Source organism: Ovis aries, chromosome 10, assembly GCF_016772045.2.
Source record: "Ovis aries strain OAR_USU_Benz2616 breed Rambouillet chromosome 10, ARS-UI_Ramb_v3.0, whole genome shotgun sequence".
NCBI classification, from domain to species: domain Eukaryota; kingdom Metazoa; phylum Chordata; class Mammalia; order Artiodactyla; family Bovidae; genus Ovis; species Ovis aries.
Window position 1 is genome coordinate 21,544,102 of NC_056063.1, and position 19,318 is coordinate 21,563,419.

A 19,318-nucleotide genomic window follows, 5' to 3' on the forward strand; every position below is an offset into this window, starting at 1 on the left:
CATCACCCTCAAAGAACCAGTATAGGGTCCCTTCCTTTACTCACACATCCAAGCAACATGGTTAGAATGACTCTAATGAGTGAACCTGGTGATATGAATAGGCTTCCGCATAAAAGAGTCTCACTCCGGTGTCGCCATAAAGATACCCACACACACACACACACACATACCCCCCACACAGAGTCTTCATCCACACAGAGAAGAAACACTCATGCATGAGATTTATCCCCTACTTAATGTTTACAAAGCTCACCAAGACATTGAGGGTATGTTCCTGCTTGAAATTTTCAACAAATTTCCAGATTGACTTGGGAACAGACAGGTCCACAATATGCAGAAAGATGTTCTAAACCAGAAAACAAAAGAAGTTGTAATGCTTTTTTAAAAACTTTACTTTTTTCATTAAAAAGGGTTTAAAAAAAAATCATTTGGAATGATATAAAATGGAAAGTCTCACTGCTCAGAAGTACATCATTGTTCACAATTTCTTATGAATCACCCAGAAATACTTTAAGCACATACAACATTTATACATACATGTTTTACACATTATATATAAACATATATATATATACTAAGCATTATATATACACACGTGTATGTGTAGCCCCTTTCCATATAAATAGATTCAGACTAAACATTGTTCCATATCCTACTTTTTCATTTAACAACATGTTTTAGAGATGTTTTTTCCTTAAATATAAATCTACCTTATTTCTTCTAATGGCCACAAAACATTGCATGGATGTGTCACAGTTTCCTACCAATCATTTGGGGGTTTTTTGTCAATATTTTGGTCCCAACAGAATATCCAGGGCACATCAGAACTATGAGATGACAACTTCCTCCGTGACTCAGTCCTTGCTTACAATGTCAGTCTCAGCCCTGTGCTATGGTTACCTCCGGACACAGCCCCACTCCCCCACCCCACCCGCTGTAGACTCACAGCTCCTGATGGAGGAGCCACATCGAGGGCGTCCCGTGGCAGTGGTGCGCACCCAGCCATGCATGTAAATGAGCAATGCACTTTGGCTCTTGGGCCCTTTTTCCCAGCACATAAATGAAACTTGCATTCTCAGCACCCACTGAACGTCCCTGAGTTCAACGTCACTGAATGTCACTGAGGCTCAGCGTCCCTGAACTCCAGCAGGCGTCAGAGACTTATCAGCAACCCAGGGTGGAGATTTCTGCTGCTGGAAACTGACCTCCAGACAAGCCATAAAACCCATGATAAAGCAGAGCTCAGTTCCCTGCCTCCATTTCCCCAGCAACTGAGCCACTGAACCCAAGGAAGAATTTCTACCGATCTTAAAACATGTTGCCTCATCCTGAGACAAAGGCTCAGAGAATGAGAAACGTTATCATTGACTCAGAAGGCCTGTAATGAGCTTGAATGCCATGTTCGGCTTAAGTCTGGCATAACTGAGTCTTCCTCTGCCTTCAAGGGAGAGGAAAGCACTGTCCGTACAGGACTACACTCTTCTCAAAAGTCTCTGAAGGCCCTGGCCCAGCCAGAGGGAACACGAGGCTGCTGACTCACACCAGAGTCAGCCATGAGCCTCTACCAATGAGGGCAGGCCAAGTCCAGACACCTAATCCTTTCATTCCAAGGCCTTCCCCGAAATCACTGTAGGATCCCCTACCACCCTGCAGGGCTGCGAAACACTCACACAAAATCCAGGTTTGAAAACCAACAAAATTCAAGTGAGCTAAAATCAATTTTACTCTGATCATCCCACAGTCTCCTTGAGTTTCCTAGAAGCACCCAAGGCATCTCAGCAGCAGGGAACAGGGAAATCAGTCATGGATCCTGGTGAAATGAAACATCCTGAAAAGGTGAGAGGAATCGTCTGGCTCCCTCTGCGAGAAGCTAGGAAGACAGAAGCTCCCAGAAGAGGCCAGCTGTCCTCTGTGACCAGGAGAAGGAACCAGCCAGGTGCTGGTGTGTAAAAAACCCAGGGACCCGGGTAGGAACCCTGGCCTGGAAACTAGATCCCACGTGCTGCAATAAAGAATTCGAATGCTGCAACTAAAGATGGTGCATGCTGAATGGAACCTGAACAAAATAATATCACCTCTAATTTTCAGATGAGGAAACTGAGGTTCAGGAAAGCTAAGCGCACTGTCTAGCCCACACGGCTTCAGTGAGGGCAGAGCCCAGCTCCTCCCCTCGTCCCCCTGACAAAGCTTCACAGACAGAGAGGAGCAGCTGATCCTGGGGTTCCCTCCTCTGTCCTGCACACCTGCTCCTCCAGCAGCCTCCCCCCCAACACACCTGCTGCTGCTCCATCCGCTGCCCACAATTAAGGGGCCCACAACTCCAAGTTTAAAGCTTAAAAAAAAATTTTTTTTTTAATTGGAGGATAATTGCTTTATCAACAATTTGCCAATAAAGGTCTGTCTAGTCAAAGCTATGGTTTTTCCAGTAGTCATGTATGGATGTGAGAGTTGGACTGTGAAGAAAGCTGAGTGCCGAAGAATTGATGCTTTTGAACTGTGGTGTGGGGAAGACTCTTGAGAGTCCCTTGGACTGCAAGGAGATCCAACCAGTCCATCCTAAGGGAAATCAGTCCTGAATGTTCATTGGAAGGACTGATGCTGAAGTTGAAACTCCAGTACTTTGGCCACCTGATGCAAAGAGCTGACTCACTGGAGAAGACTCTGATGCTGGGAAAGTTGAAGGCAGGGGGAGAAGGGGATGACAGAGGATGAAATTGTTGGATGGCATCACTCACTTGATGGACATGAGTTTGAGCAAACTCCGGGAGTTGGTGATGGACAGGGAGGCCTGGCATGCTGGGGTCGCAAAGAGACAGACATGACTGAGCGAATGAACTGAATTGCTTTATAATGTGGTTTCTGCCACACAACATCATGAATCAGCCATAAGTATACAATGTCCCCTCCCTCGTGAGCCTCCCTCTCACCCCCTGTCCCACCCCTCTAGGTCATCACAGAGCAGCAGAGCCTGGAGGAGGCACTGAGTCAGTGAAACCACACCTCCAGGGATGGGCAGAAGGTATCGTCGGCCCTGGACTGCCGAGCTCTCAATGAGTGCTGGAGACCACTTACACAGATGAAAGAGGAGAGGATTTGCCAGGGGTTGTGTGTGGGGATGGGGGCTCTCTCTCCACACCCCAAGAAACATGCTGGATCCTGCTTTCAGTTCTTCCTCCCAAAGATGGTGCTGTTGGGTATAAGGAGGGCTCAACAGCATCAGCAGAACCATACTGGCATCTTTTTCTATATAAATTCACCTGGTAAAGAATGTAGCCGAGCCCACGGCGGGCTGGAATCCAGGCAAGCCCTCCCCTGCCCGGGGCCCGAGATCAGCGTTCCCATTAAGTCCTGCAAGCAGCGTGGCCCAAAGTTACCAGCAGGCAGCCAGCCAGCCAGCCTTCCATCTCAAGAACTGCGGCCCCCAGATCGCAGCCCCACTTGCAGAGGAAGGTTTAGAGACCTTTGTGCTCACGGCCGGCACGAAGCCTCTGGGGGCGTCTGATGGTGAGAGGCTGCCAAGTGGAAGGGAGAAGGACAGCCTCTTGCCTTGAAAACATTACTTCCAGATAAAAGATAACCCTCATGGGCAGAGGCAGACTACTCCATTCTAGGCTGGGGCGAATTTCTTTCCTCTTGGCCACGGCCCACGCCTGTGGGAGTGGGGTGCCGTCCGCCCCTCAGCTGGAGGCAGTGCATGGAGAGGCGGCAGGCGTGGGGGCTGCCGGAGGAGCGGGGGTACAGGACAGAGGAGGGAACTCCAGGTGGGCCTGGAGGCAAGACGCTCTCAGTGGACATGCAAGGGGCCGGTGGTCACTGCCGGCCAGCCTGCTCCCCTCCACGGGACCCTGGGGTTTCCACCGGGGCCCGCTCCTTGGGGAAGCAACTGCACCGGCGCCCAGACCCCACATCCGGGCCTGCTCATGCTAATGCTCTGCCTTCTCCGTCCTGCAAGCCTTAGGCTTTGTTTTCGTTTTAATTGGAGGATAATTGCTTTACAACGTTGTGTTGGTTTTTGCCGCACAACAGCATGACTCAGCCGTAAGTGTACAGAGTCCTCTCCCTCTCGGGTCTCCTACCACCCCACATCGCACCTCCCTAGGTCATCAACAGAGCACCGAGCTGAGCTCCCTGTGTTACACAGCAGCTTCCCATACTACTTTACGCATGGTAACGTGCATGTTCGGAGAAGGCAATGGCACCCCACTCCAGTCCTCTTGCCCGGAAAATCCCATGGACGGAGGAGCCTGGTAGGCTGCAGTCCATGGGGTCGCTAAGAGTCGGACACGACTGAGAGGCTTCACTTTCACTTTTCACTTTCACGCATTGGAGGAGGAAATGGCAACCCACTCCAGTGTTCTTGCCTGGAGAATCCCAGGGACGGGGCAGCCTGGTTGGCTGCTGTCTATGGGGTCGCACAGAGTCGGACACGACTGAAGCGACTTAGCAGCAGCAGCAGCAGCAGCAACATATCTGTTTGGGTTTCCCTGGTGGCTCAGACAGAAAAGAATCTACCTGCAATGCAGGAGACCTGGGTTCAATCCCTGAGTTGGGAAGATCCCCTGGAGAAGCGAATGGCTACCCACGCCAGTATTTTTGCCTGGAAAATCCCATGGACAGAGGAGCCTGACCGGCTACAGTCCATGGGGTCACAAAGAGTCAGACACGACTGAGCGACTAACACTGCTACTTCCAATGTATATGTTTCCACGCTACTCTCTCTATCCCACGCTTGCCTTTCTCCACTGCGTCCACAACCCTGTTCTCTGTGTGCGCATCTCTATTCCTGTCCTGCAAATAGGTTCAGTGAAGTCGGAAAGAGAAAAACAAGTGTAATATATCAAGTATAATAACACATGTACATGGAAGTCTTATGCTTTGTACACCAGGGTCCCCACACTCTGATTTTGCACTGGGGCCCTGCAGATTATGTAGCCTGTCCTGGTTCCAAGTGTGTCAGAGCAGGAGGCCCACAGAACGGTGAGCCAGCTTTGAACACTCTCGATAGGAAGCGGCTCTCATCAAGGCCGAAACGTCATTTGCGGTCCTTCTTTATTCGAAGGCCACCGAGTCGGTTTACAGTTTGGCTCACCTTGAGTCCCCTGGACATGTCTCAGGGACATGGCCTCCTTCTTGGGGGAGGGACCCCGGCAGGGCCCTGTCTGGGTCATGTCGCCCAGGCAGGCCTTCACTGGGGGAGTGGGGGTCACTGCCCCATCACCCAGGTCCGGCCCAGCCTTTGAGAAGTGCGGCTCCAGCTCTGTGGGCTGAGGCCGCCTCCCAAGCAGAAGCGTGAACAGAGCCCTGCCAGCTCAGGTGCAGGAGCCTGGCCAGGAGTCCCGCCCCCCCCGCACTGCCGTGCCCCGCGGGCAGGAAGGCCCCCGCAGGAGGGGCACGGCCGCTCACCTGGTTCCCGCTCTTCTCGATGATCTCAGCTCTGGCACCTTCCGCTCGGCTGGGATCTCGACAAACCAGGTGAACTGTGCCACCTGGTGGAATCCAAAAAAAGCGCTGTGAGGGACAGCCACAGGGACAGCCCTGGAGACGCGCTCCTCCCAAGGCGGGATGAACACACACGGGCTCACAGAAAGAGGACCTGATACGGAGACTATTCTGGAACGTCTGCAGATGGTCCCCACAGTCAGAGCAGCAGGTGGGAAGGAGAGGGTGGTCCTGGAATCCGTGCTCCTGCCTACCTGGGCTGACGGTGCAACTGGAGCAACGTCTTGATTTTCTTTAAGGGTCTGAATACACCAAGGATGAGCTTCCCTGGTGGCTCAGGTGGCAAAGAACCCAGCTGCCAATCCAGAAGACCTAGGTTCAGTCTCTAGGTGGGGAAGATCCCCTGGAGAAAGGAATGGCAACCCACTCCAGTATTCTTGCCTGGAGGATCCCACGGACAGAGGAGCCTAGCGGGCTGCAGTCCAGGGGTCACAAAGGTCAGATGTGACTAAGCACACACACCCACGTACATCAAGGATAAGAAGGGTCAGTCTTGGTCTCACCCACATCCCTAGCATCTCATAGGGAACCGGACACACTGGTCTCAATCCAGCTGCCCTTTAGCCCCACCTGGAAAGTTTTTAAAGCTCCCGGCCTAAGGATGGTTTAAAAGCTCCCCCAGGTGAGCCTAATGTGTGGGGAGATTAGAGGTGGACAGAGTGAGTGACTGGAGGAAGCTCTCCTCAACACTTCATTCATTCACAGGAGAGCTGATGTCCCATCCACATGGCAGTGTTTTCTGATTAAGAACAGTAAGGGGCTCCAGTTAACCCTAGGCATCCGAATCACCAGTGGAAACTTAAAAAAAAAAAACACAAAACTTGGACACCTGGTCCCTAGTTCCTGTCTCCTCAATGAGAATGGGGGTGGGGGGATGGGGGTGGGAGAGAGACTGGGAATCCATTGCAGTTTGGCTGTGGACCCTAGTTGAGAACACAGCTCCTAGAATAACGGAAGGAGGGGGTGTGTAGTGAACTTCCTTCTTCCTTCCTACTGCTCCTGGTTTCCTGGAGCCCAAGTTGAGAAGCCCCTAATATGTAGCCGGATTTTAACAAATACTTACTAAATGGGCGAATCTATAAACGGCTCTCAAGACTATTCCAGCAGAAGTCACACCATCATCAATCAAGGCTTATTTAAAGGGGAATGCCTTGGCTGTGGCAGTTAAGACATAAGCATTATGGACCCTGCTTTCTTTGCCTAAAACACCCAGCTTTATTAAATAGGGTCTGTTGCACAGGAGGCTGCAGGCAAACCACATAATAGCCCCTCGGCTTGATCCTCCTCCCAGCTCTTCTGAGTACCTCCCAGTTGCTAAGATCCAGTTAATCTTCCCCTTGCTTTGACAGATAATTATATACAGCTCCAAATGGCACAGTACTCCCCTGGAAAATGCCTAACTCTGGAGGGAAAAAAATCTCAAGCATCTTGAAAAGTGATAAATTCCAAGGTTATTTCCCCAACTTCTGCCAGAACATCCATTTTTCCAGGAGAAGGGGGTCTGGAGAGACATGGCTGACTTTTCTAGCCACCACAGTACCGTTGAGTGGGCCGGGACAATCAAGCTGATGCAGAGAATTCGGCATTTACCTGAAGGAAGACTTCAGCTGACTGAATAATGTATGGGCACCCAGAGAGCCTCTTTCTAGATCCAAGCTTAGGGAGGAGAGAGAGGAGGCAGTTTCCAGCTGCTCAAACTCCAGAGACTGGAAACCAGGAGCAGTAGGAAGGAAGAAGGAAGTCCACTACACACCCGCCCTTCCGTCATTCTGGGGGCTCTGTTCTCAACTAGGGTCCAGGGCCAAACTGCGATGGATTCCCAGTCTCCCTCCCACCCCCATTCTCATTGAGGAGACAGGAACTAGGGACCAGGTGTCCAAGTTTTGTGGGTTTTTTTAAGTTTCCACTGGTGATTCGGATGCCTAGGGTTAACTGGAGCCCCTTACTGTTCTTAATCAGAAAACACTGCCATGTGGATGGGACATCAGCTCTCCTGTGAATGAATGAAGTGTTGAGGAGAGCTTCCTCCAGTCATTCACTCTGTCCACCTCTAGTCTGAAGATTAATGCACAGCCAAGGTCCGTATAGTCAAAGCTACAGTTTTTCCAGTAGTCATGTACAGATGTGAGAGTTGGACCATAAAGAAGGCTGAGCGCTGAAGAAGTGATGCCTTCGAACTGTGGTGCTGGAGAAGACTCTTGAGAGTTCCTTGGATGGCAAGGAGATCAAACCAGTCAATCCTAAAGAAAATCAGTCCTGAGTATTCACTGGAAGGACTGATGCTGAAGCTGAAATTCCAATACTTTGGCCACCTGATGCAAAGAGCTGACTTATTGAAAAAGACCCTGACGCTGGGAAAGATTGAAGGCGGGAGGAGAAGGGGGCAACAGAGGATGAGAGGGTTGGATGGCATCATCGACTCCGTTGACATGACTTTGAGCAAGCTCCAGGAGATAGTGAAAGACAGGGAAGCCTGGCGTGCTGTAGTCCACGGGGTCGCAAAGGGTCAGACACGACTGAGCGACTGAACAAGAGGAAGCCGGCAGCTGTGCCAGTCAGCACGGGGTCCCTGTCTAGGGCGCCTGCCTGTGCCAGCTGGGGCATTCCTGACCCATGTGTGGCACAGGGCCCTCTCCCCGGTGTGGACCAGCCACAGGCTGCCCTTGGGGCCCAGCACACACATGACTTAGCAGGCTGCTCACCTCGCTTGGCGATCTCCATGGCGGTCGCTTTTCCGATGCCGCTGTTCCCCCCGGTGACCATGAAGGCTCTTCCGGGAACTTGAACCTCCAAGTCATCAGGGACAAAGTCCTTGGACGCAGACTCATAGCCACTCCTGGCAGCAGCAGACCCACAGAAAGAACAGACATTAAGGAGCAGGGAACACAACCTCCTGCAGCGAGAAGGCCAAGTCCTGGGCTGGGCGCAGTGCTCTCCCCATACATCAGACAGCCCCTCTGCCCTGGGACCCCACTCTCCTCCCTGGTCTTGTGAACAACACCATCTTCTCAGCACCCATACCATTAGCTTCCTGACCTTCTGAAAATACCTGGAGATTCCAACAGTTTGGCAGCCTACTCTTCTGTCTCTAATACCGGGAGGTACCCCTGCCCCTTAAAACATTCTTGGATAGGTTTTATTATTTTTATCTTTTGGCCTTTCCCCAGCGTTGGGGCAAGTGGAGAGGAGCTCAGGAGACCGAGAGCATCATGACCGCTGCACCCCGGGACGGGTGTCGCTCCCCAGGCATAGAAGGGCCCCAGCAAAGTGGGGAGACGCGCAATTTGGGAATGAGGAGGGGCAGGTGCAGTTACGTGAGGGCTGCACCCCTTAGAGGAAGCAAGGCTCCTTCAGGGCCACACCGCGAGGGGGCGCCGTTCAGGTCATAATGGTGGCCCATCTGTATCTGCATCAGGACAATTTCTGCCGGATGACAGCAAGGCACAATGAGAAGGAGGGGCTTTTTCCAACTGGCCCAAAGGCATCATATTGGTCAGAAACAACTCTTGGGGGGGGGGGGGTACTTCCCTGATGGTCCAGTGGTTGAGCCCATGCTCCCAATGCTGAGGGCACTTGTTTGATTCCTGGTCAGGGAACTAAGTTCCTGCATGTTGCATGGTGTGGCCAAAATAAATAAGTAAAATGAAGAGATAAAGAAATCCGAATTTTTCAACTGCCTCTCTCTGCTCTTTGAGATTCCTCGTCTACCTTGACTGTCCTGAAAGTGAAAGTGAAGTCACTCAGTCGTGTCCAACTCTTTGCGACCCCGTGGACTGTAGCCTACCAGGCTCCTCTCTCCATGGGATTCTCCAGGCAAGAATACTGGAGTGGGTTGCCATTTCCTTCTCCAGGGGATTTTCCCAACCCAGGGATCTAACCCGAGTCTCTTGCATTGCAGGCAGATGCTTTAACCTCTGAGCCACCAAGGAAGTCCTTGACTGTCCTAGTAGTCAATATTTCCTGGTTACAGAATCGGCTGGTGGAATAGAGAGAGATCGGCAGGAGACCCTGAGGTCAGAGCTCTCCCCACAGACTGGCAGGCTGGGGGTCTCAGCCTGTATCTCTCGCCCAAAGAGCTGATTCTCTGCAACATAAAATGCAACTCTTCCCCTGAAGGTTCTGGAAGGTGCCTGGTGCCCTTCCCATGCCCTGTTTATGCACAGACTGCCAGCAGCTGGTCTCCTGCCCCACACCCTAGGATAGCACAACTGCCAACTACATGCCTGGACACTGGTGAAAAGGGCCAAAGAATGTTTATGAGCTCAGGTTTGGTCTGAAGTCATTGCCACAGGGGCTGTCATTGGCCCTGGTCTCACAGTCAAGAGACCAAGAAGAATGTTATTGCTGCTGTTCTCACCATCTGGAACTCTTCCAGACATCCAGGGCAGCTTTTCATCGCCTCGGCTGTGAGCAGCCCACTTAGTGGGGCAAGCAAGACTTCTAAGTGTTCCAAGGCTTCCTGAAAGGCCGACTTGAAACTGAACGTAATCTCAATCATAAAGGCTTTGGATCCAACAACCTGGATTTAAATCTCAGCTCTGCCTCCTAACAGCTGTGCCGTCTCATGTGTTGTTTTAACCCTTTTGGGCTCCAGTCTTTTCATCTGCACAAAGTAGCTTCTCACAGAAGCTACTTCTTGGGCAGCGTAGGTGAGATAATTACGTAAAGCATCTATAAGTTAAGAACTCAGTCCCAGGTGACTCAGTGGTAAAGAACCTGCCTGACAATATAGGAGACATGAGTTCGATCCCTGGATCAGGAAGATCCCCTGGAGAAGGAAATGGCGACCCACTCTAGTATTCTTGCCTGGAGAATCCCATGGACAGAGGAGCCTGGTGGGCTACTGTCCATGGGGTTGCAAAAGAGTCGGACATGACTTAGCTACTAAACAACACAATAGTTGCTATTATTGTCACTAGTATTAATAATAATATTAATATCTTTCATGTTCAAAACTAAGCTTATTTGCTTGCTCCCCTGCCCCTCCCCTCCCCTGCTCACCCACTAGTCCCTCAAATCATTAGGGACTTAGAATAACTTAAACTATAACCAAAGATGAAGCTGGAAGATTTGTTTGCCTCCCGGGTGGACGTCCCAGAATCACTGTGAAAAGATTTTCTTGCAAAGGAAAAGAGGTTTCTTGGAAAGAACCAGGATCAGGGAGTCAGTGACAGGGGCCCAGCAGGCGAAGGCACTGGTGGAGCAGGAGAGAGAGCTTTCAAGAAGAGCAGGCCACAGAGAACACACCCCAGGTAAATGCCCCACAGGGACTAGGCCCCAGGCCCCCTCCTCCCCTGCAGGAAGCTGAGGGGCTTTTCTCCCACACAGCTAGAGGAGACTCTAGCATCTGGTTACCACGTTGATCCTATTAGGGAGTAAGGTTTGCTGAGGGTGGCTCCTGTGGATTAAACGTCTTCCTCAAACTCTAGGCTGTGAGCCAGCTGCCAAGTGGGTGGAGCCAGGCTGGCCTACAGGACATGTCATAACTCCCTTTGTCCTCTGTCCTCAACACTGGGATTCCACCCTGATCCACCCTGATTCACCCTGATCCAATCCGCTGTTAATAAGATTTAGGTTTTTTCTTATCCTCCTGCCCTCTCTTTTTATTTTTATAAACTCCTCATATCAGTTCTTATTTTTCAGATGCAGAGAGAGGTAAATGACTTACCCAAACCATGGGATGGTAGGTGATAAAGCCCACAGGGGTTTCCATGCTCTCTCCACTGAGCCTAGGAGTGGGGCTCAGCCTCACCAGTGGTGCTCAGAAGAGTGGTCCCCAGACAGGCAACATCAACATCACCTGGGAATCTTTCTACAGAGCCAGAAATTCCAAGGTGAGGCCCAGCAATCAGTGGTTTCACACGCCCTACAGGAGACTGATTCGAGTTGAGCAATCACTGTACTTAGTGTTTCCTGAACCCCTGAATATAAGAGTCACCAGGAGGCAAGGTCCTCGGCACGCTTCCCCCAATTTACCCAGTATGGAATTTGCTAAGGTTCCATCCACACCTGCTAGGTGCTTACAAGTGAGTTGCTTTTTAATTGCCCCTGGTAATTCTTAGGTTCAGACAAAGTTAAGGAAACTGTGACTAGATCCTGCTGCCTAGGGGCCCAATATAAGGAAGCTTTATAAAAATCCTGGTGTGCTAAGAAAAAGCATTGTAAACCCAAACTACAGACTCTCATTGGAATCAAAGTAAGGTATTGTCTTTCCCTCCAATTTACAAAATGCACAACAGCAGGGAAAACCACCTAAGCTTACACCCCTGCACCAAAGAATTGATGCTTTTGAACTGTGGTGTTGGAGAAGACTCTTGAGAGTCCCCTGGACTGCAAGGAGATCCAACCAGTCCATTCTGAAGGAGATCAGCCCTGGGATTTCTCTGGAAGGAATGATGCTAAAGCTGAAGCTCCAGTACTTTGGCCACCTCATGCAAAGAATTGACTCATTGGAAAAGACTCTGATGCTGGGAGGGATTGGGGGCAGGAGGAGAAGGGGACGACCGAGGATGAGATGGCTGGATGGCATCACTGACTCGATGGACGTGAGTCTGAGTGAACTCCGGGAATTGGTGATGGACAGGGAGGCCTGGCGTCCTGTGATTCATGGGGTCGCAAAGAGTCGGACACGACTGAGCGACTGAACTGAACTGAACCCCACAAAAGAGTCTGGGGAGAGACTTTCAGAAGTCTCCTTTTCCATGGGGCAGGAAGCTGACTCAAGCTCTTCATGCTGCATTCTGTATAACCTGGAAAGATCCTGCAAATGGTGGTCAAGACAAGTACCCCTTTGAAAGAAAGAGGCGGCCACTGTATTCACCTAAATTCAGTGGGTCAGGGTTGACAGCTACACTGTTGCAAAGAAAAGCCAATTCTGAGTCCTTGATAGATCTGTTTCTTTGATTTTAACCTTCCTTTCTCATTGCTCTTGTTACAATCATACATTATGACCTGCCCTTATAGTTGTAGTTTAAATTATACAAGGAGCCCTGCCCCTCTGCCTGAAGAGATTAACACATACCTCCTTCCAGGAGATATTTGCATGATGGTTTTTACTTCCTCAGCTCCTCCCCTTCTCTGTCCTATAAAAGAACCTCACACCCAGACCCCAGACAAGATGGTTATTTTGAGACATTAGTCTGCTTTCTTCTCTGTCAGCTAGACTTTCCAACTGTATTCCTTGCCTCAACACCTGGTTAGTGGGCCTGTCTTGGCAAGCAGACTGCAAGCGGACTCAGATTTGGCTTAGCCAGCCCAGAAGCCTTGCTGCTTGTGGCTACCTGGCCCCGGCTATGAATCAGGGAATACTGGGGCAAGGCTTTAGCAGCTGCTGGAACCATTTGTCCTGAGGATCTTCCCATCAAGATTTCCTGATGTGGCACCAGCTTCCCCAGTGCCTGGCAGTTGAGGCAAGAAACTGACGTTGATGGGACTAAATTTTGTAGGGTAAGTCTCTCCAGTGTGCACACTGGAAACATACCCCCACCTCAATTTGGGCTTTTCCTTTAGGGGACAAGCCTCTTTGGTTGGAGTACCCTGTTGGGGAGGGGAATTGTTGTTGGACTGTACCTGAGCTGGAACTGGTTCACTGGGGAACTAGTTCTCGTGGGGGTAAGCCTATCCTAGTTGGAATTAGTTCATTTGTTCTGTAGGATACGTTTATTTACCTGAGCTGGGAACCTGCTCAGTTGGAACCAGTTTATTGGGGAACTAGTTCTTGTGGGGTAAGTCTACCCTAGTTGGAATTATTTAATTCGTAGGGTAAGTTTGGGAGTTGGGGGTCAATCTGTTGGTGTATCAATGCTGCAATTTTTTTGTGGTATTTTTTATATTGGAATTGCTATTCATCTTTTGTGTTGTGGTGTGGTCATACTTTTAAAAATGGGAAGTATTCCATCTATAAATGGGAATTACTCCAACTATCTTGAAGGAGAGCCCATTTGGGTATATATTGGATAAACGGGCAAAATATAACTGTAAGCCTATGACTATGCTGCTATAATAGGGTGTGGACCTAATATATGTTAGGATCAGAAGAGCAACGGACCCTGAATGGCTCACTCAACTATTAGGCGATCTCACAGTTAGAAGTGTTTTGCAAAAGAGCAGGCAAAAGAGATGAGATTCCATACACAGAAGCATTTATGCTATTGCATCAGGAGAAAAAGGAGTCAGAGGACTTAACCACCTTATTGTGCAGAGGTCTGAGAGAAAACCCAACGGGGTACACAACGGGGAAGATGAAAGAGCTTAAAATAAAATTTGAGAGATAAAACAAAAACCAACTGAGGATCCATCACAGTTTCTAGAAAGGATTTATCAAGTTTATAGGTGCTACACAGATACAGACCCTGAGGCCCCTGAGAATGTGAGGACGATAAATATGGCCTTCATCAGGCAAAGTGCTCCAGAGATTAAAAAATTACAGAAATTAGATAGTGTGTTTGAAATGAATCCTTCTCAGTTAGTAGACGTTGTTCTTACAAGTATTCAACAGCAGGGAACAATGACAGAAGCAAGGAGATGCAAAACGGAATACAGGTTTTCTGGTAGCAGCACTAAGACTGAGTAACCTAAGGAGGGCTCGCAGTGGCTCAGTGGTAAAGAACCTGCCACCAGCGTAGGAGATGCGGGTTCAGTCCCTGGGTCAGAAAGATCCGCTAGAGAAGGAAACGGCAACCCACTCCAGTATTCTTGCTTGGAAAAGTCAATGGATAGAGGAGCCTGGCAGACTACCGTTCATGGGGTGGCAAAGAGTCAGACACGGCTGAACAACTGGGCACATATGAAACCTAAAGGTAGGCCGCCACTGGGGAAGGAAGAACATGCCTGCTGCAGGGAGGAAGGACACTGGAGAAGAGATGGCCCTAGACTAAGACAGGAGCCCAGGTCATGCCGACAGTGGGGAACAAACTGATTGACTCTAATTGATACCACTCTCCTTTGTAAATTAAAGGCTCAAGTAACCTTTCCCCAGAACAGCTTGACGTCAGGGTCCCACCAGGGCCTTTTTGATCTCGTACATTTGGGGACTATGGCTCCAACTTGGGAAGCTTCAGCTCCATTTGGTGGGCTTTGGCTCAAATTTGAGGTGTTCTCCCTGTGAAGGGAAATAAGGTGCTTTGGACAAGGGTCACAAGCCTAGTGGGACTAGGAGGTCACATCTGGGGCAGTTTTGCCATTTGACTCTGAAGGTGACTTTCTGGCTGGCAAGGTTTTGGTCTGACTTGGTTACTTTGAGCACAAAGACTTCTAGTACTAACTGCTTGAGCTAAAATGGGAGTACTTCCTCTAAGGTTCCACTCCCTTGGGAAGTTTTAAATGACTGGCTGAAATCTAGGGAAGATCCTCAAAAGTGTTTGTAAATAGATTACCAAAATGGAAAGCCATGGGTCTTAGTAAACTAGCCATAGCTGATATTTAGAGCCTAGCAGGAATTCTGGAAGAGACCTTCTCCTCCAAGCTAACTCTCCAACATAGGTAAATGAGTATGTCAGTCCTTCAATATCATTCAGGTAGCCACCCAATTCTTTGAAGAAAAAAGAAAAAAAGAAAACTGTCCTTGTTTTAGGACCACAAGGATGGTTCCAAAAAAGAATCCAAAACCCACTAATCCTTTTACCACTCCCAAGACCTTCCCTGTTATCTTAAGAGGAAGTTTGTAAGTATTAATACAACATAGCAATTAAACAAGAACTACAAAGTATTATAAAGGGGAAATGAAGTTATCCTGAGAAAAAATTTTATCTTAGCAAATGTTCTACCTGGTCTTCATGGGAGCCCTTATCTCCACCATCTTTTTAAAATGCAAATTTTGAAAGAGAGTAATTTGGACTTGCTTTCCATAAACATTAGTAAAAACAGTTTAGCCATCTAGACAAGTGAACTTGATTTATTCCATCTGCCAGAAACCCAATTTTAATCTGACCTCTTTTGTAGACTGATGGGTATCACATTGCTGTACCCAACTCAGGGCTGAAATCTTGAAATGAGAACAGAATTTGGCTTTTCTCTGTTAGACAAGTTTTGTTAAGATGTCAAACTACCTTTGATAACAGATTTTAAGTTCTTTACCTTTTAAGTGATCTACTCTGCATTTGCCTTTGAAATCTTTTATTGTTCCTTTGGCTAAGTGAATAACTATTGTTTCACAGTGACTTATAATCCTGTTGTGTTTTAATACCCTTTTGATGTTTTGACAAAACTTACCAAATCAAATTATAACAGTTTCTTTGACCTCTAGGTAAACTTTGGGATGCTTCAAAGGGCCTTTGAAACACCCCAAAGAAACATTAAACTTATTAGGTTCATTTGGTATGTTAAATTACAATGGAAAGTCTTATCAAATGAGTAATAAATCTTCTTAGGTTATATTTTATGGTAAATGATATTCTAGAGATTATATGAAATTTTGATGTGTCCTGTTAAAGTATTATCGTCGTAATTCTGGTTATTATCTGAAAGTGTGGCATGTAACAGCAGTAACCTAGGTGCTTTAAATCTGGCTTTTTAAGTCTTTTTGTTATTATAGAAAGTTATGATTTCACTTTGTTGCCATTGCAAAAATGCCTCCCCTTCAAGAAGATTTATAAAAAGGACTTTTGGATAAATGCAAGTAATTATAATGACTTCATAAAGCTGTTAACAAAAAGGATTAGTTACAGGGGAACTGAGTGAACTGGTAGATATGGTTACAGTTTTTGTGGTTTCTATATAGAGAAAATTTCGGGTTTAAATCTGTTTCCCAGGGGTAAGGAAAATCCTCCCCTTAAACTAATTAATCATGGTTCTAGTTTGGTCTTTGTTTTCTAATTGTTTGTGCTTTGTGCCTCCTTGATGCACTGTCATTGTCAATTTCACCAACTGCATTACTTATATCTTGTCTAATTTATAAGATTGTTGTCTCTTACAATACCCAGTGTGTAATCAGGCCTTGAACAAAACTTACATGGCTAAAAACATAAGAATCGTTGCAATAGTGTAATTCTAAGTATGGGAAGAAGCAATGGGAGGGAAAACGTCTCCTGGATCGTAATCAGGCACAAGATCCAGAGAATCTTTCCTTATTGATGGGGGTCGACTTTGAAATTTAGCAGCTAGAATGGCATATCAAAGAATTTTTTCCTGATCTGGAATGAGCCTTCCAGCGCCGTGGGACAAGATTTGATCATGAACTGTCTCCCAAATACTGGTCAAATTCCTGACGAAGAGGGGAGGAGCTGAGAAATGGAATATTTCCTGCCGTATCAGTCATCTGCAACTGGGGGCTTCCAACATGAGCCAATGAGCCCTGAGGAAACTCAGCCTATGAAAACACAGGATTAACTGCCCCAGATACCTGAGGGTACATATCAAGGAAATAATTTTAAAGAGCCCTGACTCTTGCATCTTCCCATACATAGAAAAGCCCTAAATTCCTAAACTTAAGATGCTGCCTCTGGGTTTGAAGTTCAGTATGCTACAGATGTAAAGTGGACATTTTCCAAAGAGGAACGGATAAAGACAAATCTCAATATCTGGAACACTGGCAACTGGCATGGATGGCTGCGAACACTCCCCGAAAGATCCATCTGATGAAGCAGTTAGCACAGTCGTCACCCTCTTTTCTCCAAGATTGTTGAAGGGACAATGCTAGTGGGAAATATTGCAGGGAAGAGCCAATTCTGACTCCATGATGGATCTGTTTCTTTGACTTTAACCTTTGTTTTACATTGCTTTAGTTATTATAATCCTACATAATGACCTGCCTCAGGGAACCCTGCCCCTCTGCCTGAAGGAACACATCCCTTCCCTGAGGTTGGCCATTCCAGGAGATACATACAAGATAATGGTCACTACTTCCTCAACTCTAACCGCTCTCTATCCTGTACAAGAACCTCACATCCAGACGCACAGCAAGGTGGTTATTTTGAGACTTTAGTCTGCCACCTTCTCGATCTGTTGGCTTTCACAATAAAAGTCGTATTCCTTGCCTCAACATTTTCTCTGTTAACTGGCCTGTGTATAGCGAGGAGACTGAGCTTGGACTCAGTAACATTTCCCACATTTTCTGCAGCACTGCCCCTAAGGAGGGTCTGCACTTGTTCAAAAACACTTCTGCAAGCCGAGAAGGGAGGAACAGCAGCTGTCTCCCCTTGGAATGATGCCTGGAGTCCTGGGACGATGGAAATTTGCCCAGGTAGCCTTGCTGCTGCTGCTGCTAAGTCGGTTCAGTCGTGTCCAACTCTGTGCAACCCCATAGACTGCAGCCCACCAGGCTCCGCCATCCCTGGGATTCTCCAAGTATGAACACTGGAGTGGGTTGCCATTTCCTTCTCCAATGCATGAAAGTGAAAAGTGAAAGTGAAGTCGCTCAGTCGTGTCCGACTCTTTGGGACCTCATGGACTGCAGCCTACCAGGCTCCTCCGTCCATGGGACTTTCCAGGCAAGAGTACTGGAGTAGGCTGCCATTGCCTTCTCCCAGGTAGCCTTTGGAACTGATAAAAATACTGATAAAACTCTTAAGGCAGGGAAGAGAGGAAGTCTCTTAGAGAAGAGGGTTGCATAAGAGAAGAACCTGCAGGATTTTTTTTTAATAAAATATCAATCTAGGCCCCAGTGCACATCAATTGAATCAAAATGTCCACTGGGAGGGCCTGAAAGTTGATATTCTCAACAATTTTCTGCTGGTGATTTCTGGTTTCAAATAGGGATGAGAACCACTGGAAGAGACTAATTCTAAGATTAAAAACCACCTCTCCACCTCCCAGAAGTTGCCACCCCTCAAAGACCACAGTGAGGGGGCGGGTCGACTGCGGCACAGCTAGGGTGATCACGGGGCGATGGCGGGGGGCGGGGGTGGCGGGGACCATCAAGCAATGTTCAACAAGCTCACACTGGACGCGTGGTCTACACCCGCCCTGAAACTCGTGCCCGGAATGTTCCAGCTGGAGGGAGCGGTCACAGTCCACAAGCCGCATTTTATTAGTAAGGACAAAAACACACCAAGGAAAGTACTAGGCGGAATCTCAACTAGCAATTTAGAGCTAACCCCTTCAGACGCCGAAAACAGCCCCAAAGAGACAAGAACCAGAGCACGCCCAAGCGGGTCGTCCAGGCAACGCCCAGAAGGCTCGCAGACCCCTGGGCCGCCTGACGTCAGTGGGTGGGGCCCCGAGAGTACAAGCCGCGCCCCCGGAGGCCAGCCCCGCCCCTCGGGCGGGCGCCGGGCCCAAGAGCGCCCCTGGGTTGGGTGGCGGCTGCAGCAGGTGGGCTGCCAGCAGGCAAGCGCCTCCGTCGCTCGGTGGGTCCGAGTGATCGCGGGGGAGTCGCGGGCGCGTTCCCGCTCATCCCGCCTGCCCGCGCCGAGGCGGGCCGCGTGACCGCCGGCCGGCTTGCCCGCCCCCGGGCCCCGGGCGCCGGCGCGGTACCCCGCGCACCCTTACTTGGTGTATTCGCGCAGCCCCTTGGCGAACCACGCGGCGCTGCGGTAGAGGAGCATGGTGGGCCGGGCGCCGCACGCAGAGTCCCGCGGCCCCGCGCTCCCGGGCCCCCGCCCCGCCCTTCCGGGCCCGCCAGCGGTTACATCATCGCAGTTATGTAAACGCGACGGCCTCCGGGGCTGGTCCCCACTGGGAACGCGGCCGGGTCTCTGTACGATGCGGAACGCCGACCCCACGCCCCAGCCCTGCCCTGCCGCGGCTCTGGAGAGCGCCCCACTCCGGCCTGGGCCTCAGAAGGCAGCGGGGAGGGAGGGCAGACCCTGCAGGGAGGTCCTCATGGGGGTGGAAGCCGGCGTCAGTACCTGTTGGGGGTTACCTGCCAGCTGGGTATCACTGG

At 49.3% G+C, this 19,318-nt stretch overlaps 1 protein-coding gene across 6 annotated transcripts in view; it reads right to left on the minus strand.

Moving 5' to 3' along the window:
* DHRS12 (dehydrogenase/reductase 12) overlaps positions 1-19,024 on the minus strand; it is a 42,801-nt gene extending 23,777 nt beyond the window's left edge. For 3 of the 6 annotated variants that reach the window (XM_042254764.2, XM_015098087.4, XM_060394376.1), the window contains exons 1-4: positions 18,925-19,024; positions 8,202-8,335; positions 5,404-5,486; positions 254-346 (exon numbers count right to left, since the gene is read on the minus strand). In XM_042254764.2, coding sequence (XP_042110698.1) covers positions 254-346; positions 5,404-5,486; positions 8,202-8,335; positions 18,925-18,980 — 366 coding nt within the window. In that variant the 5' untranslated portion in view covers positions 18,981-19,024. Of the gene's footprint in view, positions 1-253; positions 347-946; positions 2,282-5,403; positions 5,487-8,201; positions 8,336-11,167; positions 11,312-18,924 lie in introns of those variants that run through there. The other 3 variants (XM_042254763.2, XM_042254767.1, XM_042254765.2) reach the window with 3 other exon arrangements.
* Positions 19,025-19,318: the final 294 nt, after the last annotated feature.